Here is a 27,577-nt window from a genome sequence, read left to right as displayed (position 1 = left end):
GTTCTTACACTCTTCCCTGTGTGTTGCTGTTGTCCACTGTCAAGCACTGGGCTTGACAATACAAATCCTTGCCCTGAGCCAATGTGACTGTATTTATGTTATGAAAAATTTTTACGAGTTGTATCTGTAACCTACCTCTACTGGGAGTTACCTGAAACCATATCTAAAACAGGCAATTTGTTGTCCTTGCTGACTGCCAGGGGCAGTAAGTGAAAATGTATCTCTACCACTGCAGCTGCCAGTTCCCTTTGAGAGAGAACAGGGACGAAGGCATCTGTCTGAAAATAATAACACTTTATTTGATTTTTTTTTTGTTACATTATCATAAATGTCTCTATTCTCAGAAAACAAAGCCCTAGTTTGGAAAATAATGCACATACAAATCTCTTACGGGTATTAAGTATACAGAAATATACAAAGATTTCTCTATTATTGTCATATATCATTAGAATGCCCCACATCCCACATTTTTACTCAGGTCCACTGTACCAGTAAGCGTTAACTACAAAGGTAACAAGCAACCTGAAAAAGACATGGTTTATATAATATAATTACATATATGTATATATATATCTACAACAGTGCAAATATATCACAGCGTGCAGGCAGCAAAAGTCTCTAGAGAAGCGTAATAAAATTGATTCATAGTAATGCAAATGCATTACAGAAAAAAGAGACAACAATGACATTCGATATACAGAATATGCACACTTCAGCACGCTGATTTAGAATGATACTTGCATTGACTCTTGCTTTAAAAACAAAAGAACAAATGTTAAATAATTCAATTACAGATTCAAGGATAGTATCTCACAATAAGGTCAACTGACTCAGATAAAGTATTTCGCAAGGCTTACTGACATACATAAGGGTTTGGCTACACTGCAGAACTTGTTTTCTTTTTAGATATATCACATACTCTTTTTCCTTAAATTTCATGTATTTATCCTGTAACTTAGGAGCATTTGTTCAATATTTAAAAAAATTGTTCAACAACTTTGCGCGGTGGGAAAGCTGCTTTTTAAAGGAAGAGGAAGAAGTTTGTGTAACGATTACACTAAATGGGTTACAAAAATAAATTAAAATGGGGTAAGAAGAAAGACATCACAGATGTCACCGAAGTAAAAAAAAAAAAAAAAAAACAAACACAAACTTAAAAATAAGGATTTCCATGTCATCTTATAATCTGCTTAAAAAGACATTTTAGATTTTGTTCTTCTTGAAGAGCGGAGAGAAGCGCACCCTCAGATCCAGACCGTGAGGTATTCAGTAGCTCAAAGAACTCTAAAAAGTCAGCGCTTCACCTCAAACTCCTTTGCACTGGTCCCAAGAAGCTCATTTTAACCACGTAGACAACAACAAGTAACTAGATGGAAGGACACGAGAAATTGTTTTGCATGGCCAGAGCTGTACAGAAACCCCAAGAAAGAGAATGGATCAATAAATTCTCGATGTACCTTGAAGGCACAAACAATGTACAGAACGCAGGCTGGTAGGCTGAGTCGTGGGAATTTCTTTTGCACAAGGGTACATATTTTGACTGGTCATCCTTTTACAGTTCTTGCAATTAGTCTCAATAGAAATCTAACTCTCTTAAAAGAAGCTTCTACAACTGACATCTGTGTAAAGCTATGGTTCATTATAAGATTTCAAAATAATAAAAACATTGAAGCTAGATTTAATGCTGTAAGGTACCATTACTCTTTAGCAAAATCTGTAAGAAATGTGTACAGAAAGAGAAGTATGCTAACATACAATTAAAAGCAAACTTGTGATGCTTGCAGGCTCAACCTGTAACTTCTGGACTTGTAATACGCATCTGGGTTATAAAAAAAACACTCGGTGGGATCCACAAGAAAAATCTCTATATTATGAGAACAGGTATTCAGGAACAGGACAGTAGGAGTTGATCCCTGAAAATGCTACTGCCCCTGTCCAGGAATAGGAAAGCCCGTGATTAACTTCAGTGAGACCTTGCAATTCATTTAAACACTCACTAGTGTGGTGTTGTACAATTAGTAGGACCTGTGTCATGGGCTCAGCAATGATCGGCCTGTCACAAACTGTTAGAAAGGACATGACACAGCGTCATCTTCTGCCTACTTCTAGTTCCCAACAGCTTATCAAAATGCCTTTGTGATTATCAGACATCATTAATGGTTTCCATACAGAACAAAAGGGAAGTAGTTCCTGAGCAATTGCACCCTTTCAGGGTGTTCTGGTAGGAAAATGGACACACACAAAAAAGGAAAAAAGAATAACCTGCAGGACAATATCTTTGATACCACTGAGACGCAGAAATCCAGCCTGATTATCTACCACACTCAACCTGCTCTGGAGGAGCCTGAGGTCAGCTAGTGCCAAAACCAACTGTGATGTTTTCTAATATCCTTGCTCTTCGAATCACAGAATTGTTTAGGTTGGAAAAGACCTCTAAGATCATCTAGTCCAACCTTTAACAGGGGGCTCTCTTGCATTAGGCAGGACAAGTACACGTCACCGTCTTCGCACTGAGCCACCAAGTGGGGTTGACCTACAGCTCAGTGAGCAGAGGCAATGTGGAAGAGGCACGCATGCCATCTGCACCCCTCTCGCACACATTTTTCCAAGGATCTCTGTTTGAGAACATAACCATTGCACATTAAGTCCCTCCCTCTGCCCTTTTTTATTGTTTCTGAAGGTAATCATCACAGAGCAGCAGGCAAAAGAACAAAGCCGTATTTCAGTAAAAGTTAATGCTGAAAAAAGAACCCTTCCTGCTTATTTTGGAAAGTACAAATAAACACTGGCATTTTTTGTATGCAAAGCAGACCTGGATTGGCATTTCTGGTGCAGAAAGAAAAAAATAGATTTTTTTCCTTACTAAAATTACACAAAAGCAATTATGCAAAACAACAGTAAATATGCAGGAAAATATACACTCATCTCTCTGCTTGATTTTCCTTCTCTTCTGCCCCTCAAAAGAAATTTGTGGTTCAAAAGAATAGATCGAAATGCCAGCCATCTGATACATCCAGTGTCTGGACACAAGTGTTCATTATATTACACCTATACCATCTCTCTTTCTTTAATGTGCATATATATTCCTCTACTGTAATGATAAAAGAAATATTTGGGGCTCCAAATATTAAGAATTGAACAGGAATTCACCACCAGATATTTTTGTTTCTCCTTTTGATCTATAAAGATGATTTTTTTCTGAATTTCTTATGAGTACAGACTACTTTCCAAATCTTTTATTTAATTGTAAATAAAAGTAATTCCTCCTAAAAACTTTCAGGGGTTTTCATATTATATGCAAGTTTCTGCCAAAAAAAAAAAAAAAAAGAAGCACATAAAGTGTTAATTGGTGCACATTATAACCAAAGCAACAGGAACAAAGTAAGTCCAAACGAAACAAGGAAGCCAAAAGAATGCCCATCTTCTAGTAATCACAACAGAAATCACACATTCAGTCTTCAAGAGAACTTTAGAAAACTTTTGTGCCTCTTGTGCAATTTTTAGCCAGATTGTGACTGGTTTGAATGGTGATAATGGCATTGATTTCAACCAGTTTATGGCTACTTATATATGGCTATATAAAATGAGGTTTTGAAGTCTTTAGAATCCTGCTGGCCTCATTATATCTCAGCACGAAGCCTCCAGAGCTTGGCAATGAGCTTGCTTACACCACAGCACATGCAAGCTCAGTCCACTAACATGGGAAAGCATTTAATACTAGCCTGCTAGAACTTATTTCCACATAAAGGGAGAAAGGCCAAGTAGAGCCTATGCTGAAAGACTTTGCAGCATACGAAAATCTAACTGGGACGGACTTCAAATACTTCTGTCCCACAGTATCAGCAAAAGAGATATCAGTTAATTTTAGCACTAAGGAGGGAAAGAATGATTATCTCATTTATGTGTAGCATTGGCTTCAAGAAAAATCATTTATTTCCTTACTGGGATACTACAGTCTGAAAGCGTTCCTTAGAATAGTAACTTTCAGCTAAATTCTGCCAGCAGATGGCTGGGAAGAAGCACATCTAATAAAAAAATAGAGTGACCAAAAATAGTCAAAAGCATGCATTTTCTTAGGAATACCCATGGAGGACCAGACTTTTGGCTACGGTAACACAGTACAAACTTACAGTACAGAACAGTATGTTGCAGACTAATGAGGTAAAATAAGAAAGTCTACAAACACAGGAACAGGCACAGATAACAAGACAGGATCCAAAGAGCTCATACTGCTAAATTGGTCTGGGTGGGAGGAGACAGCAATATCCTTGTCTAAGCTGAGAGTGGTGAAGTACCAGTTTTATCAGCAAAGTTATTTCACTTGGCAAGTTTCAAGAGATCCTCAGTGTGCTATTTGGTAAATGGTGTTGATAAACGCAAATCAAACCCTGAATTTATTTCATGCTGTGGATGTTACACACTTTCATACTCAGCTAGCTTACAGCTGGACCAGCAGTGTGCAACAAGAGTAATCTGAGAAACAGTCCTGTATCTGTTTGTAAACAGCAACTGCCTGAAATATTCACAAATTATTTTGAAAGCCTTAAAATAATCAAGATACGTTGTGCCAAGGGAATTCAGGGGAACAAGGAATTCGTGACTTGTTCAAAAACTGTTCACAGTTCGGAATATTACCTAGAATAGTCAAAGTGCTTAATTTCTCCTATCTGACAGCCATGGAGGCCCATACCTGATTGTGAATATACCTGGAAAAGCTGCGGAGCTGGATAAAAGCTCTACTGGCTTCAGGGATATTTTGTGAAAAAACAGCAACAAAAACATGCAGAGAGGTTGGACAAGGAGTTTTTTGCCTTTTTTTCTTCTACAGTAAAGATTGACCTTATTTTTGCAGGTCAACTTATTTCCAGAGAAAGTTCAGCTGACCTTCCTAATACAAGTGACCTGACTTCAGTCTAGAAGACTGGCTTAATTCAAGCACTCTGAGCTTAATAGATACGCACGGTCTGTGTCTGTACCAGCAAATAAAATAGAGCCTGGGCATGGGCCAGGAAAACAATTGTCTTCACTGCTAAGTGGCAGAGCTGCGGCTCAGCACAACCTGAGCTTTTCCAGACAGTGTTTGGGCACTGTTTAAAAGTTAGTACAGTGCAGGGATTGTTCCTGGTAGCTCCAGCTGTCTGAGGATTAACAGGACAGACAAAGGCAGACTGTGAAAACTAGCCTAAAGAACAGAGACCAGGCCCTGGAACTATTTAGTTTACTAATATAGATGTGGTCATGGAGTCCTCAAAGCCAGACTGTGAGCTGTGACTGTTGGTGGCCAGCAGATGCACAAGGTCTCTCTCTTCAACTATTCTGTCACGAGTTGCTGAGCTCCTGAGTGGTTTGCTGTCACCGAGCTGCTTCCAATCTACAAGACCTCAGTGTCCTGATAGGAATAATGCATTTATAGAATGCGTAGGTCTGGCCTGGATGTCTGTGACACTAAGGTAAAACACACAGTAACCGCAGAAGGTAGGAGAACTCACACAGAAGTTTACCAGGGTGTCCAACATGGGCATTGGTCCCATGCTGTCATTTTGGGTTGCCAATCCAAACCCGGGAAAATCAGCGACAAAATTCACTTCGACTTGGAGTCAGAATTCCCCCCGCCAAGTTTACAAAGGTGAGATATGCAGAACAAATGCATGCCTCTTGCAATGGTTTCACTGGTGTTAATTCCCATGTCACGCATGTAGACTTCGGGATGAGAACAAAACTGCTTGGTATAATTAACCCTGCAATATTACAAGGCCCTTTGCATATTTTGAGGAGACTCCTACACATAGAGTGTTACAGGTATTTTAAATGCTGCCACAGGAGGCAGTTGCTAGTGGTTTAACACAACACCCCAAGCTTTGAGCTGTGGATGTATCTTGCTCAGGCTTTAGGGATAGATTCTGCTTTCATAATTTAAGAAAAAAAGAGCATTGGAGTGCTTTGATCTTTTCATTCACAAGAGGTAGATCAAACGGATGATGAGCAGAGTCAGTATTTTCAATATAACAAACATTTAGGATTTAAAAGACACTGCAAAAGAACATTTTCAATCATTCAGCAGTAGCTTGAACATGTCTGTGCTATCTATTGTTGCTTCCACATACAGACCACAGGTTTAGTGCAGACTCAGAATCTGCCTTTTCCTCCTAACATTAAGATTTTCAGATATGAGACCAGCTCGACAAGTAAAGCACCAAAATTCTAAATTTAGACAGAAACAAAAATAATGACTTGAATAATTTTAGATTTTTTTGTTTGTTTTTAAAAAGTATCCATGTTAAAAAGATATTTTTTTGTTAATAATTATTACATTTACAGACTTTTGGCCAGAAGGGGTAATTCTGTGGAAAATAATTGCAAAATAATACATATAAAACTGCAAAGATGAAACTCTGAATTTAAAAAGATGAGAGAATTATATTTTCTTTGCATTCTCCATTTTGCATCTCATTACCTTGTCACTTATAATGACATTATACAATTCTGGCTACCAGGACTAGTATTACCTTGTCGCATGATTGGTTTTCATAAGGAAATTTCCTACAACCAGTTTTTTTATTACAGTTACACTGTCTCAGTATTGATATTCTGTGTTGTAAAATTCCCTTCTATTTCTTCTTCCTAGTTAAAGCTAGAAAGTGTAATAAAAACATGACCCAACCCAGCTGGACTGATTGGCTTAACACTATATGTCCTCTATCCCAATGCGGTTCTCTATGGGCTAGGTCATAACAGCATCTAGCTGGGCACTGGAGACGGGCCTGCCACAGTGAGACAATGTCAAGAGCCCTCTATTGCATGTCTAAAGATCTTCCTACTGCATCATTTTAGTTGTTTTTCCTTTACCTCTCTGCTCGGATTTTGTATCTGAGAACAAAATAGGCAATTAGGCGCAGAGAGATGAAGAAAATTCCAAGAACGATGAAGTCCAGGTAAAGTTTGGCATTTTCTACATCCAGTTCTCTCAGAATGGCCTCCGATTTTTGAAAATGGCAAGTGTCATCTTTGTCACAATGCAGGTCTTCTCGATCCAGTCCATAGATGGAGAGAATTACTCCTTCGAACCCATATCTGGAAAGAAGAAGGATGGATTATTATAAAGTAAAATGTTGATGATCTGTTTAGAAGTAGTCCACCAGCAATACACTCTCTATGAGAGCTTGGCTGGAAACACTGAGGGGTTCAGCATTGTTCTGACATGTCTCAAGGTAAATTCTATCCCTATTACAGTCAAGCAAATGACATGCCACTGGCATTTTACATGAGATTGAACAACGACAGAAGTTTTGTCTTGAATTGCTTCCAGTTAGTGTATAGTGCAATTTCTCAGAAGTAAAATGTTAAAATACAAAGCAGACTAATTTCAGCTCACACTCAGAAACTCCGCTTTTAAAAGTGACATTATTAATTCCATTTTTAAAACTAAGCAATGGGGATACAATTATGGTTTGAAGTCAGGATATATTAAAACCGGCATCAATCTAGAATGTCTCTTCTCTTACCTTCTGTTCACCATAGTTTCGCTAATTAATATTGCACAGTTCCCATGTCTCCCCTAGGACTGGGTGCACTTAGGATCTGACTTTGCAAGCAGATACAGTATCATGGTTCCCACACCTACGATAGCTCCCACCAGCTCCAGGAGACCCCGCAGACAATGTCTAAATGACTCTAGACAATGTCTAAAGTCCTCAGCTTGAATTCTAGCTACTAATTCGGGGGGGGGCTGTAGTGTCTTAATCATTGTTAGGTCTCTGTGTAAGACCTCACTTGTCAAACAAGAGGATATTTTAGCTTGGGTTTTCTTAGTAATAGTGCAGCTCAGGCATGGTGGGGAAAAGGTGGGTGGGCAAAGGAAGAACCACCTAGAAACCTATTTCTTCATACTAAAGTGGTCCTGCAAGTACATGAGCCATACACAAAATGATGGTCAAAGGACTGTTTACAAGGACACATTTTAGCTCCTTCTGCAACATGCACTTCCTAATCATTTTGTTTCATTCCAAAGAAAACCCATTCACCATCATCATGGGAATTCATCTTATCTAATTTCAACCATAAATATTCAGGTATCTGGTCTAAACTAGTCCACCTCCAGAGTTTTCTTCTAAGAATTCAGATTAGAGATAACAAAAACCTCATGTTTCTCATGGCAGTACTACTGCAAAATGTAAAGAAAACAAATCTTCATCCAACAAGTCCACCTAGGATACTGCAGTGATTTATACAATATTTTCTTCCAAAATGAGGTGCTGGCATCAATTTCTCATTTGGGCATACTGTTCCCATTATTTCACAAATCCACTGTTCCAAAATCCAAGGAGATTTGAATGCTGTGTAATTCCATTTAATTTAATGGAACTTACACAGACTTGTGGCTGATGATCTGTACTGAATGTTCCAGTTTATTTCACATCATACACAAATAAAATGAAGTTGAGATAATGTGGTATTCATTTACATCATATTCATGTATACTTTAAAGAAACATCCTCTGAACATAGTTTCCTTGGCACCCAAAATAACCAAACAAGCAAGCAAAAGAAAACAAACAGCATTTCCAAAATGGGAGGTTAATGGCCTCCCTAGCAGTACCTGACATAGGAAATGTAGGACATCCACTGGAGGTATGTTGGGATGGTATCAAAGCTGACAAAAAACCCGGAGAACAGAAGCACTGGGATGGCAGTAACTGGCCCCACAAAAGTGGCCACCTGGGTAGAGAAGGAATAGACAGTCTATTGCCAAGAGAGACAGAGAAAGAAAAACAAACAAACAAACAAAACACAAACAAAAACAAACAACAAAAACAACAACAAAAAACCTGCTCTTTCATCTGATGTCCTGACCTCAATTGAGAAAATCAGTCTTTTTAAAAGCACTTTCCTTACGGAAATCCTCTGTTCCGTGCCAAACCAAAAAAGTCAGTGAAAATCTACTCTCTTAGGCAGTTGGGAGTGATGCCACTCGAGTCCTTCTGAAAACGCTATTCCCCCAAATTATCACAGTTTCAAAGACCAAGAAATTACTGATTTTTTTTGACAAGGTTTCTTAGGGGGGAGGTTAGATAGTTAGTGGAGGAAAAGGGGTCCCTCTCCTCTTCCTAAACCTTGCTCCTAGTTGACCACACTGCTGTGCTGGGATCTGTCCTTTGAGACATTTGAACCCACCAATAATTTACTGAGCAAGATGGGCACAGGCATTCCCTTGCATATCCTGTGTGTGAGACCCATCTTCCTAAATATTATCCTTCCTCACTCACTCCCCTCTGCAGGCACACAAAGTTCCCTTCTCATTAACCCCACATGCACGGAAGCTTCAACTGGTACTAAAATTTGATGAAGAGCATTAAGGATTGTCTCCAGTTGGGTGGTTTTGGTGGGGAAGACAGATCTTGGCCCATCTCCAGCCTCTTTTCTCTACATCTTCTCTAGGGCAAAAGGCCTTATCTCTGGGAAGAGCAGACGAATAGGGGTCACAGCACAGGGCTATGCTTAGTTCCAGAGGGTGGCACAGAGAGGGAATCAAGATTTCTACTGCAGAAAAATTATAGTATCAGTGCCTATTAATGTCAATATCATCTACTACTACAGGCACCACAAAACATTTCTGCTGTGAATTATCACTTCACCAGCCTTCCTGCCAGGAAGCAGAACAGTGGCCAGCTTCCAGTGCAGCAGTCAAACCAACAGCTGCTTCCTGCCCTTCCTCTGCAGAGGTTTAGTTTCTGGGCAATCCTTTTTCCACCTTGCCTCCTGCAACCTTCTTGTATGTACACGGAAGGACCCCATACTGAGCTGCTGATCTTCATGGCCTACCTCCACTTTGTAGATGCATACAAATGCATCAGTCCTGCAGTTTTTAGGACCGAAAAATAGCAAGTGACAATCCACTCAAGCAAGCACAGTTCCATTCAGATGGGGAAGGAACTTCACAGCCTCGCATCCAGTGGGTGTACACGCTGTTAAAGTTGATGGCTGCGAGAAGCATCAAATAGCTCTACCAGACCAAGAGAATGTTTTGCCTGTCATCTCTTAACAAATGTCTTGTTGACAAAGCAGCAGTCATGGTACACAGTCAGCACTAGGAGATTGCAGGATTTCTGAGAGGTCACAAAACACCATTAGTACCTGGAGGGATGTAGAGGCTGCACCTATGAGAAGACCTAGTGACTGTGCCACCAGGGACGTCATGGTTCCCAAGGCTGCAAAGAGGACAAATCGGAGTGCATCAGATGGCTGCGAAGTCATCCAGTAGACGATGCTGCAGTAAGCTACAGGAAACATGATCTGCAAGGAGATACACTTGTAGTTAGTCTATTGAAGCCATTCACTGTCACTCTCAATAAGATAAAAATGTAGTGAGTTCCAGTTAACTCAGAGCTCTCAGACTTTGCATGTTACATGACAGGCATCGCATTCAGCTGAGGAGAATGAATGCATCTGCCACAGACTGCGATATTTATCATACTACTTCAGTATTAGAAGGCAGATCCCATTCACTTGCAGTCCTTTATGATTCCCCTTCTGCACAAAACCACAGATGGTAATGTGTTTATTCAAAAAATATTGGGTTAGATCTGGGCACACTATTATCCGTGTGCTTCTGATTTGGAACTGAAGATTCAGCACACATATATGAACAGTTTCATCACCACTCAAATGGATAAAATACTATTACTGATCTCAGCAAGTGGACTTGCCATGAACTTAAATGGTTCTTGTTTTATTGAAAAACAGAGCATATACCTGAAAAGGAACATCCGCCATCGTTTTGGCAAGATAGTAGGCTTTCAGGCTGTACCAGTAGTTCAGATGCTCTCTAAGAAATACTCCCATCTCAAGAGGAACTACAGAGAATACAATTTCGTAAGCTAGGTTGTCAGTGTGTAATAGTCTTGCACATAATAACATATCTAATAATATAATATAATAACAACATAATCCATATCTAATCCTTAACTGCTGTAGCCCCACAGTAAGACTGTAACTCTAAGGCCTTTGACAGACCAGCAATAGTTTCAATTATTTGTCACAAAATGTAAGTTGTCAGCCCTGAGACTTGCTCATTGTTTAGAATATGCATGAGGTTACTCAGATGATCTGAACTTTCCTCAAAGAGGTTTTTTGAAGTAAAAATGTTTTCAAAGCTTAAGGGACTTGGTTATTCATTTTGGTCCAAGAGGGAATACAAAGTAACAGCACTCCCCTAAGAAGTATGGAGCAGTCCATACTGCAGGAGTTTGTTTCTGATACCACAAGATTATGCTGATTTCATGCAGTAGTCATGATTTAGAAGTCCTAGAGAAATTAACAGTGTTTCTCTAAGATCAACCACAAGATCATGACAAAGCAGAGATCCACTGGCACCTTAGGAAAAAGGGGAAATCCCAGTCCAGGATTGTAACATTGGACAGTGAGGGTTGAGAAACGCTGGCAGAACTGTGGAGAGAAGTCTCTCTCTTCTGGCTTCTACACAGCAGCTAGTAAGTGCAAGATTTACCCTGATACCTGTCTTAGAAGTGGAAGCACAAGTCAAATACTACCTTACCTGTAACAGATACAACACCCTCCCAACCTGCTACAATCTCCTTGTCCTTTAATTTAAAATTATTATTGATACTTACATGTAAGGACAGTTGGCATGAGCGCAGCAAACATGAGAAACAACATGGAAAAAAAGAGGAAGCCGGAATTGCTGAGGACTTTCTTAGCTTCATTGCCGATGCCTAAGTAGAGCAAGCCAATGAGCAGACCAATTCCAATGTGTGAGGTGATACGCAAGTGTGTCAGGACCTACAAGCAAGGAAACAGGAAACAGAAATACCTCTGATCAGAAAGTCTACATTCAAAAACAATGGCAATATGACTGAAATCAGATATACAGCTTGCAGAAAAACAGTAATTATATCCAGAAGAACATATATAGAAATGTTCATTTTCTACTAGCATACTGATCCTCAGCTAAGGGAAACTTATGGTAATGAACTTGCCAATGTGAATCCGACCCAAGGCTATTGCTGCACAATTTTTTTTCCTGTAAACAAAAGCAGAAACTGCAAATTCTGCAATCTGAAATCTTATTGTCAGACTGTCTTTGAGTCATTGGCCCTCATTCATCAGGAGAAGCAGATTTTCTCTCTGACTAAAAGATAAATGTCCCTGAGCAGAAGAGACTGGCAAGAGAGGCAGAAGAGTTATTTGGGGCATATATAGACCAAATTAACTCAATCTGGCATAAATAAGCTTTCTGTGTCTTCTCTGCAATACTATACTCCTTGGAAGTATGGACAAACAAAAGACATAATTAACTATGGAATAACTGCAAGTCTTTACAGTTGAGCACGAAAAAAGTCTTAAAAACAACACTGTTCTTCTATCTATGCATCTGAAAATAAGCTATAGTTTCCACTTGGTGGAGAGGTTTGTATGATCCACATTTTGGATTTGTACACCTCTGGGATACATATAAATGGTAGTGTCCTAAAGGGATACCTCCCTAGGTGAGGGGCAAGAGCAGCGTAGCTGCAGCATCTGGAGCCAAGCTCATTCTGCTGCAAGGGTAATTCACTCATGCTGAGCTCCATGGAGCTCACCTGCTTTGAGGTTCCAAACCACCTCATACATATATTGTCTGGCCTTCCCCTTTCTTAAGGACAGGTATGTGAAATCAATGCATATATTAATGCATATATTGCCTTTTCTCCCCCATCATGTACAGCACTGAAAACGTTCCAAACCACTTAAAAAGCAGCAAATGAACCCTCTTCAGGTTTATCAAACTGCAAATTTTCCAACTAGAAAAGCACTGGGCCAATGATACTGAATACTCATGAGTCCCTTGGACAAATGTGCATGTAAGGTCTATTTGAGGAAGCTCATCTCTTTAATTCATGCCTGTTAATGAAGAAACAACCCTATCTGGAGGATCTTTCAAAGCAGTAACATCATTCAGACAGTGTAAGTACTCCCATCTCTTGAATTCACAAAGAACTCAGCTGCTTGGAGATAAGAAAAACTTTCCTGAGTAAAAAAAAAAATGTCCCATTGCATTTTGTTAATGTAGACTAGCCACCCAAAACATTTAATGAACTTACTTGAAAACTGCAGGTTTGGTGATTTTGAAGGGGGTTATTTATTTTTAAGAAAGGCAAATAATATATACATTTTTTCCCTTGGGAATGACAAGTTTCCTTATGATATTTACTCCATTTTGATTTTAAATATATGAAAACTAAAATATTTCCTTTTCAGAGAAACAAATTTTTTATTTGATTTTCTGTTTCACAAGGAAAGAGAAAGACTTTAAGCATTAACTTTACATTACACTGAAACTGTTTATCTGCCATCCTCAATTCTTTGAAGAGACTAATTTTGTGACATACCAGTACAACTCTACACTCACTTTTTACTAGGAAAATGATTGTATGAGGGACTTGCCAGTACAGAGAGGATTTAAGCTTTAGGTTTTTAGCCCGGATGCTTCTCAGTTCCACTGAAGAAAAAAGTGATTCACAATTAAGGTGGTACAATTAATAGCAAGGCTGAAAGATCAGTCTCTTTACTTTGAAGTTCTGTGTCAATCTTCATGCATGGGCTGTGGACAGGTGTATTATATGCCTTCAAGGTGTATTATACTGCCTCACAATCAACTGAATAGATCTTTAGGCTACAAAAGTATTACAAAAGCAGTCTTACTGAATCCCTCATGATGGTGAGAAAAGTTCTTTTGAAGAGGATACAGAACTGGGTTAGGCAGCTGGCGGAGAAGCTGTGGCAGCCTTCTGTGGATGAGGAATCCTGCGGAAACACAAGAAAGAATAAACTTCTTTCTTTGCAGTATCTTGCTTAGTTTTCTTTCACAAAACCCCATTCTCACCAGCTGAATGAGCCCAGAAACCTCCTCCATTGACTGAGGATTTTAAATTCTCTTCCTCCCTCACCAACCTCAAGCCATACCCGTTACTTGTGATATACACAATACCTCTTCAGAGGGCCGGTGCCAGAGGAAGGGATTCAGCTCATTCTCACCACCACCATCTCTCTTGTAGTCTGTGTCACATATCCTCTCCCGTACTGCCCTTACCAGCCGGCTGTTCTGGTCTCCATATTCACCAGATGCGACTTCCATAACTACACAAATCAAAAGGCGAATTACTGGTTTCTACTACTGGTTAGTTACAGGCTTTACTGTTAGGTTTCCTTGATTCTGTAGCATTGACAGAAACATGAATTTTGTTGAAAACAAACTCTAATCCACATACAATTTCATATGTATATACATATAATTTAAACATATTTTTCCACAACTCTTCAGGGAGTTCTCTTCATCCTGGTAGTTAAATGAACCATTTCAGAGGACAGGCAGTTAAAATAGCAGTATTGGTAGTCAAAAGTGACCAAGGTCTATTTTGTGGTCTTTACTGTCTTTGGAATTAAGAAAGAACAACGAAAAAGAATCTCAATTTTACTAGCTGTATGATACTACAGTGCTATTGTTCACGAAAAAAACAAAACACAAAAAGCACAAATACTGGAGTCACTTTGAAAAGCCACTAAGATTCATTCCTATGAAACAAAGCAACATGTTTTTCTTTTATTTCATGGACCTGGACTTCTGTAAGAGAGAAATATTCACTAAATTCTACCACTAGATGGCACTCAAATTGCTTAGAAAAAATCTGATTAATTCTATTTCAAATTTTGTTACATATATGTACACAGATATATATGTACGTACAAAAGTGTAAAGCACATCATGGTTCCCATTACCAAGAAGGTACTTATCAAATGCAAAACAAATAGAACAAATTATTCAGATTTTCCTTACCAAAATCTGCTGGATTGTGGTAGGTTGGACAATTCAACCCCAAATCTCTCAAGTATGGGACTAGATTTAATACTTTGCCACGGTAAATGCATTGACCTTGACTTAAAACATAGAGCTGAAACACAAGGCAAAGAAAAGAAAAGAAAAGAAAAGAAAAGAAAAGAAAAGAAAAGAAAAGAAAAGAAAAGAAAAAGAAACATTGAAAACATGAAATCGTATCATAATATCTGAACATGCTATCTGTATGACAGTAATCCATGAACCTAATGAAATCCTGTTGGCCCTGTGCGAAAAACACCTTGGGAGCACTTGTCATCACTCGGTATTACTTTTGCACGTAATTACAACTAATGGAAAATGAAATGCTGAAGATTTGAATTCTGCAAACATTCCCTCTACGACTTAAAGAGCATTAACTTAGAAACAGACTAATTCAAGCCTTAGACACATGCTGAAAATAGGCAAGAAACTCTATAAACAAGCCATCTAATTTCCATACATTATGGATATTTTTGGCTGGGAGACAAAGCTGGTGAATGTAGGAATGGAAGGAGAGGTGGAACAGCACAGCAATAGGAAATAGCTTGATTATTCTAACTTTTAGCCATGCTATTGACTTTAAATAAGCTCCCTTGCCAGACTCATAATCTGCAAGAGTTTGTTCACCTAGGGTATAGTAGGTTTTCTCTTAGCTCTCACAGCTCTAATTTAGATCTCCTAACAAGATTAACGTAAATTTAAATCTAACCTAAACACACATGGTCCACACCATGTTAGGTTGGAGAAAGAATCTCCAACTGACTTCATTTCAGTTATTATTTCACATGAATAATCTCTTCTGAATTTGCACCTTTGTAGCTAGGATGAGGACATGTACTAGCAACATTGCAGACATTTGTACTAAAGTTCTCTCGCTCTCAAATTCTCTCTCATTTACTTTACCAACAGCCTTGTGCCCAGGAACAGCAGTAGGTGAAGGTATAAAAATTGCAAGTGTGATAATCATGATTTCACAAACACATCAGCCAGATTCTTTAAAAACACTGCATTTAAATAATGGAAACAGGCAGAAGAAAAGTCATAATCAAAAAGCGTATTTTGCTCCAATTAATTTAATTCATTTATTTCATTTGGAACCACAGAGTAGAATTAATCACGTTTTTACTTACAGAATATAGCCTTTAAAGTATAACCTTCCTAAACCATGCATAAAGAGAAAGAGTTTGAAAATAATTTTGAGAATAATACCTGATCAAACAACTCAAACAGTTTAGCACTGGGCTGGTGAATCGTGCAGATGATGGACCGGCCACCCTGAGCTAAAGCCTTCATCAGAGAGACAACCTGAAAACATGATGCACTATCCAAGCCGCTGAATGAAAGGAAAGAATAAGTTTGTTATCCATTGGTCCGTACATACCACTCAGAACTAGCACATGTATTCAATACTTTGGTTTCTCACTATTATCTTTTCATAAGTTCTCTCTGCAGCGGTTTTATTTTATCATATGCCAACATTATGCTTGTATTTCTCCACCAGTCTTTTAATTAAGTTGGAAGCATGCCCGAAAATGAAAAATAGGAGTATTCTCAAAGCTGCCTTGAGGGACTTCTACGTTTTAGGACTACAGATTTAAATGTGCCCAACTTTAATGAAAAGATACATATTCATAGCTCTCCCAGCCTCCTCTTAAACTGATCACTGAATTTGATCCTAAATATGCTCTATTGATTACTAAAAGTCAGTCTTCAAAATGCTTATACTCAAGCTATCTTTGCTTGAAAAAGAAAATTCACGTGCCACAATCTGAAAACAATTAGTTCTCTCTTTCCCTTCTTGTTTCAGTTTGTGTCTCCCTTAAATATTATTTATAGTCCCATGGTCTGTTGATTACAGCAGTGACAGAGACACTAAGTACCCAAATCAAAGGATTTCTTTGGGCCTTCCTCAGTACTTGCAGGCAATACAAAATGAGCCTTTTCCAAGGACTTAGAGGTGAATAATCTTTCTGCAGCACTGCTCTACCACATAAAGCAGTATTGTTCAGTCCTTATTTTTTGGCCTTGAAATACCTGGTTGGTTCATCAAAAAACATGACAGGAGGATTGTTCACCAGCTCCAAAGCAATGGCAAGACGCTTTCTCTGGCCTCCAGAAAGACTTCCAGTCCTCGTATTGGCACACGTTAGCAAACCGAGGGCTGTCAATATTTCTTTTACCTAGAGGAAACAAAAAAATGTGTGTCATTTAATTTGTTAGGAGAAAAGAAGAGCCTCTTTACTGTATCACTGATTTTCATGGTGAATGTTAACCAGCTCTTGACTTTATTTCTGTATATATACACCTAAGCCTATTTCTATATAATATAGGAAAGGTGGGTCCTAAACATTTATTAGATTCAGCAGGGCTTAACTGCCTAGCACTTAACATTTTGACTTGTCTCTCCTATATGACCCATCTCAGTAGAAAGCCTTTCCTGTGAAAATGGAGTGGAAATCAGTTCTTTTACAGTATCTCTGGGATATGGCATAGATATCCAAAGACCTTTGCTGTATGTGAACTCATTATAAAGCAAGACCAACAAGTTTCTCTCATTAGAACTTCTAGTTGGTATTTACAAGGGAATGGAAAACTGTATAACACAAATCAGTAGTTTCTATAGAGTCATGACCTATTCTCATATCTGTTCTTCAAAGTCTACTCTTTAAAGTGTGGTCATTGATTATAAGTGCTTTCATTCTCCTCAGAGCCAATTCAGCTGTCACACATACTCTCAGATGTTTGGGATTTCCTCAAGGCACAGCCTCAGGAATGGCACAGTTTGTCCCAGGGTCTTTGGAACAAAAGAACAACCCCAGCTGCTATGAGTTTTTCTGTTTCAGTGATTGTAGATCTGACCTTGTAGCCCTCTATGAGCAAAATAGCTCTATGGCACCAGTAAAACACAAACATAAAAATGGCTGAATCCAAGCTACATTGCTATATTGCTCATGCAATTAATAAAATAACCACTTAAAGGGCAGAAAGGAAGCATAGATATATAACACTTCATCAAAGCATAGGAGAAGGAGTTTGTTATTTTTTAAAGTAATGTTTGGGTGGAGGCAGTTTTCCAGACAGGGCCGTTAACATCATAAAGACTGGTCAGACCAACCACTTAGAATCATAGAATGAATCACAGAACAACTTGGGTTGGAACAGACCTTAAAGATCGTCTAGTTCCAACCCCCCTGCCATGGGCAGGGACACCTCCCACCAGACCAGGTTGCCCAAAGCCCCATCCAGCCTGGCCTTGAACACTACCAGGGATGGGGCATCCACAACTTCTCTGGACAACCAGTTCCAGCGCCTCACCACCCTCTGAGTGAAGAATTTCCTCCTAATAGAATGATAGAATAAAATCATAGTCACTTGTCCTGATTTGATTTTTGGGAGCTGCCTCTCTTAGTCACAAGGAGGGAAAAAGAACAAAACTCACCAACCCTCGTTCTCAGAGAGAAGAACCCAACTACTTCCTTCTCTTCAACTCTAGACAGGGTGAACAGAACATGGGCAGCACAAGATAAACCAACTAGAAATATAAAGTATAGTTCACTGGAGATTTTTCACTTGTCCCTGACTGTTTTAAATAACCATCTGTAATCCTGATAACACAAGTGCATAAATTCATAAAATTTATCTATGATAAACATTTACCTTACAATTTACAGCAATAAAATGAATGACTTATTCCAGTACAGGCCAGTAATACTAAAATGAGTGCCCTTCTAACAGTTGTTGTATAAATGCATACAACACAGTCTTTTCCTCGAAGAGCTGTTTGTAGCTACACTGACAGTATGACAGCTGAATTAGCTTGCGTGGCCTAACTTTCTAAGTGCAAATGAATTAAGACTTTCAAAGTACAAAAAAAGTAGCAGCTGTTTCTAAACATAGACATTTTTTCCAATTAAAAAAGTGTCTTTGGCTTATTATGAAAAAAGTACTTGACTGAATCAAAGCAATCCTAACCTACCAAACATATGCTGATTCATGTACGCTTCCCTCTCTACAGTTCTTTCTGATTTCCACAGATTCTCTGAGATTGAAGAGATTTATAATGTTCCAATTAGGAAATAAGTAAGGACAAAAGGCAGCCATGGAAATGGCTGCCCTAACTTTGAAGTTGCCATAATTGTCATGTTGCAGGCAATGGGTATGCTTTTCACCAGACAGGTTAGAAGTGTTTCCACCCTTTCCTTTATAAACTTCTGCTTAGAAATGCCAGCTATGGCCAGAGGCATCTTTTACTAGAATAAGATACTCCTCTGAAATGCTCAAGTCCAACAAGTCAAGGTCAGGCCTCAACCAGATGTGCTCATCTCCTACTTCATTCTGCAGACTTTTATTTTTTAGCCAGGAGAAGTTGTGGATGCCCCATCCCTGGAAGTGTTCAAGGCCAGGCTGGATGGGGCTTTGAGCAACCTGGTCTGGTGGGAGGTGTCCCTGCCCATGGCAGGGCGTTGTATTATATGATCATATATGGTCATATATGGTCCCTTCCAAACCAAACCGTTCTATGATTCTATGATTCTATTTCAGTTGCGTCCTGTAAGGTGGCTTCTTCCAAGTCACCTGCACCATTACCAAATTTGCCCATGGAAGGTCTCCTCAGTGTATGACTTTGGGAGCACAAAATGCACCAAAATGAAAAACTGATCCTTCTTTATCTTTACGAAAAAGAGTACGCTGAAAAGCCATGGAAAGCCCAAAACTTGAACTTGACAGGAAAAAAGCTGTATAGAGTAACATACAAGTCCATAATGAAGGTAGAAGGAGCAGCCAACTTTCTTGGAAGGTAAGTCTCAATTTTAGCCATGGGCCATGTTATCACATAATCCCCACTAGCACTCAGCATAACTCTCAAATTACGGAGGTTTTTGCCTTGAGGAGGCAGTCTATGAGAGAATAATTACCATCTCCTTGTTGGTGTTGTCTTACACTGGATTGAAACATAGTTTGAAGCCAGCAAAAACACTTCCAAACACCCTCTGAGCTACAGGTTCAATTTTAACGAATCTCTCAGCAATGCAAATTATTTCTACATTCATCAGTGCTGTGATTTTTTATTTTCAGCTGCAGGCATAATGCTCCCCAGCTATACATTGTTTTGAAACACACCTTGCAGCACTGAACTGTTCCTCCCATATGGTTCAGCATTTCCTGCTATCTCCACCCAAGCCCAGACAGACACCTGAGCTCTGAGTGGCCGTAGGTATACACAAGCCTAGATTTTTGAAATGCAGAATAAACGTGGAGAAAGGTTACATTTCCAACCCTTGTAAGTATAACTGAGGTAACCAAATTCAGCTGAGAAAGCCATCTCATGCACAAGCTAACCTGTCAGAAGCCTTTCTGTCTAGCTGCACACCTCCAAGGTATTTTCTTTAAAAAGACAGCACTGTGTAAGGTCAAATGATGGGGAGGAATCACGGCAGTCAGATGGCTGAGAGGAGCATACTTAGTGCACGTCCAGCTAGGTTATAAGCCTCCACAGCCAAAAAACACCACCTTGGCTTCTCTCCCACTCAGGAAAGTCATATGATGGACACAGCTAGACAATATAGCAAATGTGCAAGAATAAATTGTGCAACTCATTCCCAGTGTTTTTGAAAAGATACATGCACGTTTCAGCCTGGCTTCTTACATACCCAAACCTTGGTCACTTAAAACAGATTCAAAATACATTAGCCCGTATCTTAACTACAATTTCATTAGCCTGCCCAGTTGAACAATATCTCACCGCTCACCAGCACAGCCATAATGATCAAAGATTTCAAACATGAGCACAGAAATTTCTGCAGCAGTTGCAAGAACTACTGAATTTTTTATTAATCCTTGGAAAGGTGAACTTTGCAGCTGGCCTACAATCACTATTGCCAGACATGACCACACACAAGAATGCCTGAGCCCTCCGACCTGCATGTAAGAGAATCTAAGTGTTAAGGGACAATAAAAGGAATCCTACAAAACCCATGAATTCATTTCACTACATCTTTTGCAATTATCTTCTCAGTGTCAGCTTCAGGCACACTGAAAGCAACTTTCATACAGTCAGTACTATGCATTCACTCATAACGATACCTGTCAACTTTGAGGTTATGATTTATTCTATCATTACAAGTCCAATGCAATTCAGTGTTAGATAAAAAATGTCAGCTTTAGAGAGCTCACTTCACAGACCTCTTTGACAACCCCCAAAATCTTCACTTTGATGGATAGTATACATACCATTTCTCTTCTTCCTTCATCTTTCTCTTGAAGTTTCAGATGAGCAGATACCTGGAATGCAACATAATGGAATTTAATTTTAAACTGGCCTGAAGCATCGCAACCAGTTAGAGTGGAAGTCTCAGTCAAAACATCCCAATGTACCATTTAAATGACCTCTTCCAACCCTGAAGGGAAGGTTTAAGTTGAGCTATAAAGTTCAAATCACAAGCATCATATATGTCTCTGCTTTAGGTAACAGTACAACCTTACTTAAGCAATCACTCAAGCATCCGACAAAAATCATATTAGAAAGAAAGGCTGTTTTTCAAATTAAAGAACTTGAGAGGAAAATGGGAGACTCATGTCTTTGCACAGCCACTAACATCCTAGGCAATACTGGAATCACAGTTTATCTGTGCTTCCTCCATATCATGAGGATAACCGAAAAAAACTGCCATTCTCTAGGAAGTCAACAAATGAGTACAGAAAAAAATAAGTGATTATTTGTTAATAATTAACAAATTAATTTTAAGTTGTAATTAAAAGTAATTATTAAGTTAAATAAATATTTTTGTCAGAGCTTTGATTGATTAGACAGAAAGTACCATCTGGGCCTACTTCTACAAAAGTGGTCCTATGGGATTCTGACTACAATGTTCAAATAAACAAAAGAGAAAACATTCCTCACTAAGTGCCTCTGCAGGAAATTAGCCACACAAGGCACAGCCAAGACTACAGTGAAATTTGTGGACTGATGATGGCATGCAGTATGAGTAACCTTAGCCTTATTTCTCAAACTAAGCAACTAATCTCTTCTAGATTGATTGGTCAATTAATAAATCTCTTGATGCTATGATAAACAACAAAAAGAATTTATGTTGCCTGTACATCTTGGGATTATTCTGTTCTTGCTGTTTTTTGAAGAAATTTTACACTATTTTTATTACAGACTAGTCATGTAAGAGTTTAGTAGCAGAGAGATCAAGCTTGAAGTCAAAACAGCAACTTTTCAGTCAGAGCATGGAAGATGGAGAGAAAGGAAAGAGAATACTTCACCACCACCCAAGAAAAAGGATGCTTCCTACAAAGACTCATTCTGCATTGAATTGCAGGCTCCATTGCCTAGGAGGTCTACTTAGTACAGCCTTCTTATAAATCATAACACCGGTCACAAATTGAAGGCAATAAAACAGAAGCTCAGACAACCCATAGAAGAATGGGCCTGAAATGGAATTCAAGGGAACATCAAAGTCTAGGCACTTCCACTGAGCAGGATCAAATAGAGCTAACAGCTAGTGGCATTACTAAGTACATGTGTGCAATAAACAATTGGAGATTTTCCATTTTCTCCTGCTCAAATAAATTACAGCCAGAAACAACGATCACCATCATAGCTTCTTGGACAGTCAGATGAGGAAGGAGCATGTCATCTTGCATGATGTAGCAGGAGACTTTGCGAAAAGAGCGCAGGTCACGAGGCTGTCCATTGATGAGAATTTCTCCCTTCATTCCTGTCTCTCTGAAATGAACCAAGAAAACAACCAGGGGTGAATCTTGCCTTCATTTGAGCTGTCACAGTCCTCATTATGTGGAAGTCCTAGGTAATAATTATTGCCTAGTATGGAGTAAAACTGATACGGTGGATAGAAATGAATTTATTTCATGATTATTTTCTCTTTCTTAAGAGGCTTCATGTGATTTTGTTGACAATTTCAATCCAATACAAAATGTGTGCTGTCTTGCATGAATGTCTGAAAAAATATGAAGCTATTGAAGTGAATTTATTAAGTTTCTCTATCTTGTTCCTTATGCCCTAATGACAACAACACAGAAGCACCTCATAGTTAGCCATAAACCAGAAGATTCAGGATGATAAACCACAGTCATTTCACATGTTGCAGTTTGGTCTAGAAGACATCCACATTATGAAGGTGTTGATTAAAAAGGGGCTTTTTTCAAATGTTTATAAGATGTGATTTTAAAATATCGCAAACATTAGAGCCAGATTTGTTTTACAGCTAGAAAAGAGAAATCTTTTTGGTGTTCTAGACTTTAAATTGCTTCCTGTTCTTGAACCTGCCTTGTTAACAGATAAATCACAAGTAACCAGAACAGGAAAAACAGAAAAAATAGAAGCAATGAGAATCTAAATAAAAATCTGTGTAATACTTATTTTCTACAAACACTGGCTAAGATTTCTTCTGCTGTTGTCTCCAAGGAACTACCAGGTTAGGTGATCCTTATCTTACTTGGGATTTTCACATTACTGACCTGTATCCTGCCAGAATGTTCATGAGTGTTGACTTCCCAGCTCCCGAAGGACCCATAATGGCAACAAGTTCTCCACTGCTGAACTTCCCTGAAATTCCTTTCAAAAGGGTCTTATAACCTGAAAGAAGAACAAAAAGTTCATTGAATCCTTCATACTCATGTCTGGTGGACAATGTAAGTTTATTTCTGCTAAAAACTTACAACAATTAGGCATTAGTGGGTATGTACTGAGAGGCTGATATTATGATCAGCACATTGCAATAACTACTGAAAGCCAAATTCTGAGTGAGAGTGGCAGTCTTCTCCCACTGCACAAATAGTATGATGGGATCACAGGAATCCATTTATAAGCACACACACTCTTCATTCACTCTAGGAAAATTTTCACACAGGGATAAGCCTTACTGCCATTTTCTAATTGCCTTCTCAGAGTATTTTAGGATGCTTTGTGTCTCAGCTACAAAACAGAATACTCCACAGCTTATGTAACTCCACAGGCTTGGAGCAGAGCATCCTCCAATCACAGCAACTTCAACACCAAAACTCTGCCCTCTCACCAAAACACTTTAGAAGATCAAGCCACAATAATCATGCTCTCAGGCAAAGCTGTTCTAGAATAACTACAACACAAATTTCAAACACCTCACCTTACTCCTGAAAATGACCTTTATCAATCAACCTTCATTTAAAGCCCCAAACTCCAAGTTTCTGTAGGCATACACAAACTGAACTCCCATGAGAATTGCAGATTCAGAGTTAGTTACATCCAGTTTTTCTTGCACAATGCACAATTTGAGGCATACTACACTCTAACACATCAGCTCTCCTGTGCTGGAAGTCAAGATCTCTGGTGCACAATTTCTCACTATAGCTGAGAGGCATTTTACTGAATCAGGGAATCTGTATAGATAAAAGTTTACTACATTTTTTGGCAAGCAAAACAAGCAAAAGGTTGCCATTTAGTTAGCTGACATCTGAAAAACTCAAGTGCAGTAAAAATGAGATTGTTGCTTGCCAAACATCTCTGGTTAATTGGATTTTCATTACGATCTGTAATAATGATTCAAAAATTTGTCCTCTCCACTTATGATTTAGAGAAAGTCTTTTTCCTTTAGTGATTTCTGGAGGATTAATGGGGTAATGAGTAGGTGAGGAGGGTGGAGAGAGCCCTGACCTGCATTTAAACTTTTCAGAACTGTTTTCCCTTTTATTTATTTGCTTGCTTGCTTCACTTTAAAGACCAGCGCTTTTAATTAAACTAATCATAAAAAAATGATGAGTAAGGTGTCAAAAAACAATCTTGCTGTATGTTGAAAGTGTTTCTGTAATTAAATAATCTCAAAAATGGAAGGGTGGAAGATGCATTCATGCACAATGCTGGGATTCAGCAACCCTTTTTGCCACACTGGTGCATACTCGGGAAGCATTTATATTCCACAGGTAAACAATCCCAGCGCTGTGATTATCATTAGCACAGGTTGTAGCTGGAACATTGAAATGCTGTAAAAAATCACCTTGTCTGCAAGCTCCTAGACAATGAATGATGGATTGTCTTCTTCTGATTTCTCTTTCTTCCTAACTCCATCATTTCTTGTTTTCCTTTCATCCCCACTTAGCATTCTCCTTAAAATTTCTTCTTTATTTTCTGCTCATACACTTCCAATGCCAGAGAGCAAACTTTTACACCAAGAACATTAATCCTACACTGCTGTGGGATCCCCAAAATCCACATCCAATACTCTTCTCTAAGCATTCCCCAACCCAGGAGGAAAGCAGTGGACACAAAAATAAACCAAGACCACCACCAACAACAACAAAAAAAGAACAAATGTATCAAAACAATGGTTTACTCAAGTGTTATCCTTTTTAATTAGAACATTAATCCTTCATTCTAAAAATTTGCCCTGGACCTGAATGAAGCAACGCTTTGTAAGCTACCGAGATATCCCAGGTATGAAAACAGCGGTGTATTCACATTGCCTGCTGATGGGGCAAGTCCTAAGAACAAAAGCACAAAGAATCTGTCAAAAGGAGCATCTATTTAGAAGAAAGAAGTCCCTGGCACCCAAACGAGGTCTAACAACCTCGTTCCTCATGCCAACGTCGCCATCTTTTTGGAAACTGGGATTTGAAGGAAAAGCACAAGGAACAGCTCAGACCTTTCAAACATGACAATATCTATTAAATTGGATCTACAGAAATAAAGTCCTTCATACCATCCCTTAAGTCCAATGAGAATCAGCTACCTCCCAAGCCTATTAGATTTGTAAGGGACTCGAGCATTAGACATTACCAGCACTTGTTTGCGTTATGCACACACCCACCAAACACACAAATGATATGCAGCTGGGAATCTCTTGCTCACGTTTGTCAAAAGCTGGCCAACTTGGACTGTTACTAACTTCCACTGGAAGAGGATTTCCTTGACTGGATCCCACGTGTAGTGTATAGGGTAAACTATTCACTGGTGTCTTTCTCTGTTTTCTGTCTGCCCCACAAAGCAGTTCAAAATGATGGAAATTCACATTCACATAATTCTCTGTTACAACTATTGTATGGCCTTGTTCTGACCCAGATTACCAGGGGAAAGCATTCTTGTAGGAGGTCAGTAGTAGCTCATAATGAGGGCTAAGATCGTGACAGCACAAATTTATAGGGGAGCATAAGGAATGTGTACAACCGTGAATAGTAAGGGAGATACAACCTGAAACACACACTCATCATCCAAAAACATGTACCAACGTATGTGCCTTTACCTAAAATTGAAGATTTTCCTCTCGCAACACGACTGTGAGATTTAAAATTACATCCATGAAAGTCAGTTTTCCAAACAATACTTCACAAATGACAATCAGGCTGCCTTTAATTATATTGTCTTCCCCCCTCATCACCTGCACTTGTTTCTGCTGATCTGTTGGGGATTTCTATTTTAAATATCTTGCACACAATGCCTAAATCAGAATGGGACACGTCTCTGAAACTCATTTGCAAAACAGTTAAGAAGAAGAAGAAAAAAAATAATTTTAGATCACAATCCCAATCACTGGCATTCTAAATTGCTACCAACTCAAAGCTTTCTCTTCTTTTGACTGGACACGCATAAGAAGCCTGTCTATTACAAAGGTTAATTTAGCAACCCCCCCAAACATTTCATATTGTAGCAGTAGTGTGGTACCCAGTATAATCCTTTATCAAGAATTAAAGACCATAAGTAACTACAGCCTTCTCTTTCAGAATATTGAGGCTAATCTGCAACTGAATCATTTGACCTAAAACTTCCATATTGGGCCACATGTCTTTCACGAGAAACAGATTATGCATTTGAAGGAGATTGCATTCTTAAAGCACGGGGACTGTTTTATATCCCTCTGCTGTATATTAGCAGTTTCCGACCACCTTCAGTCCCGGTTTACCTGGTCCAGCTCATTTTCCAATGTCCCCTCCCAGAGTTACTGTGACCTCACCCTTAAAAATATATTTAAGGTCCTATGCCCATGAGAACCTACGTACCAGTTTTCAGGGACTACTTCAACTGAACATTAATAAACCATCACCAACCAGAACAACTGCTTAGCAACTTTCTCAATCCAACCCACTAAAAAAAGGATTAAAAAAAATTAGGAATCAAACCTGAAACAGAAAATGCAGGTAATGCAAAATGTTTTGGTCTTAATTTCACCTAACATTAAATTCCAAAGTTCAACTGCTTCTCCTGAGAAACGACAGTGGTTTATTTCTGTGTCAGGATTTCCCACGGAAAGCAAACCCCAAGCTCTGTGACACTGGACCCGATTCAGAGCCAGAAACACATGACTGGCCTGAACAGATGCCTATTCAAGAGGTGGATTTCCCTCGCTGTGTGATTGCAGCACAAAGCCCACAGCAGCCCCTTGTTTCATGAGCTGATCTAGGGTGACCTTTTTATTTGATAAAGATGCCAGGGGAGCTCTTGCTGCTTAACTCACCAAAATTTTTGCCAATGGATTCAACAGTGGAGACGTTATGTTGATGGTTTAATCTGCTTCCTTGTGGATTCTACAAGGAATTCTGGAGAGATTTAGTTTTATCATTTTCCAAAAATTATGATTAATCTTGAAGAGAAGCAAGCCTCCCCCTCCCCATGCTTAGGATAGGAGCACATGCTTAAGAATGTGTCTGAATCAGTAAAAAAAAATGTAACTAGAACTCCTACCCTTACAGTGAATATCCTCAGGTAAATACTACC

The 27,577-nt window shown here is 39.0% G+C and overlaps 1 protein-coding gene across 1 annotated transcript in view; it reads right to left on the bottom strand.

The window, feature by feature from the left end:
• Positions 1-277: 277 nt before the first annotated feature.
• Positions 278-27,577, bottom strand: part of ABCG1 (ATP binding cassette subfamily G member 1) — a 56,919-nt gene continuing 29,619 nt past the window's right edge. The window contains exons 3-15 of the mRNA XM_040530463.1: positions 23,353-23,470; positions 22,468-22,600; positions 21,100-21,150; positions 16,903-17,048; positions 16,078-16,201; positions 14,830-14,944; positions 13,984-14,132; positions 13,698-13,799; positions 11,627-11,795; positions 10,749-10,849; positions 10,131-10,289; positions 8,596-8,714; positions 278-7,071 (exon numbers count right to left, since the gene is read on the bottom strand). Coding sequence (XP_040386397.1) covers positions 6,843-7,071; positions 8,596-8,714; positions 10,131-10,289; positions 10,749-10,849; positions 11,627-11,795; positions 13,698-13,799; positions 13,984-14,132; positions 14,830-14,944; positions 16,078-16,201; positions 16,903-17,048; positions 21,100-21,150; positions 22,468-22,600; positions 23,353-23,470 — 1,715 coding nt within the window. The 3' untranslated portion in view covers positions 278-6,842. The remainder of the gene's footprint in view (positions 7,072-8,595; positions 8,715-10,130; positions 10,290-10,748; positions 10,850-11,626; positions 11,796-13,697; positions 13,800-13,983; positions 14,133-14,829; positions 14,945-16,077; positions 16,202-16,902; positions 17,049-21,099; positions 21,151-22,467; positions 22,601-23,352; positions 23,471-27,577) is intronic.

The sequence above is a fragment of the Cygnus olor genome, chromosome 1, assembly GCF_009769625.2.
Source record: "Cygnus olor isolate bCygOlo1 chromosome 1, bCygOlo1.pri.v2, whole genome shotgun sequence".
NCBI lineage: Eukaryota > Metazoa > Chordata > Aves > Anseriformes > Anatidae > Cygnus > Cygnus olor.
Note: the sequence above shows the minus strand (reverse complement) of the source record. Positions and strands in the feature narration are given on the sequence as shown.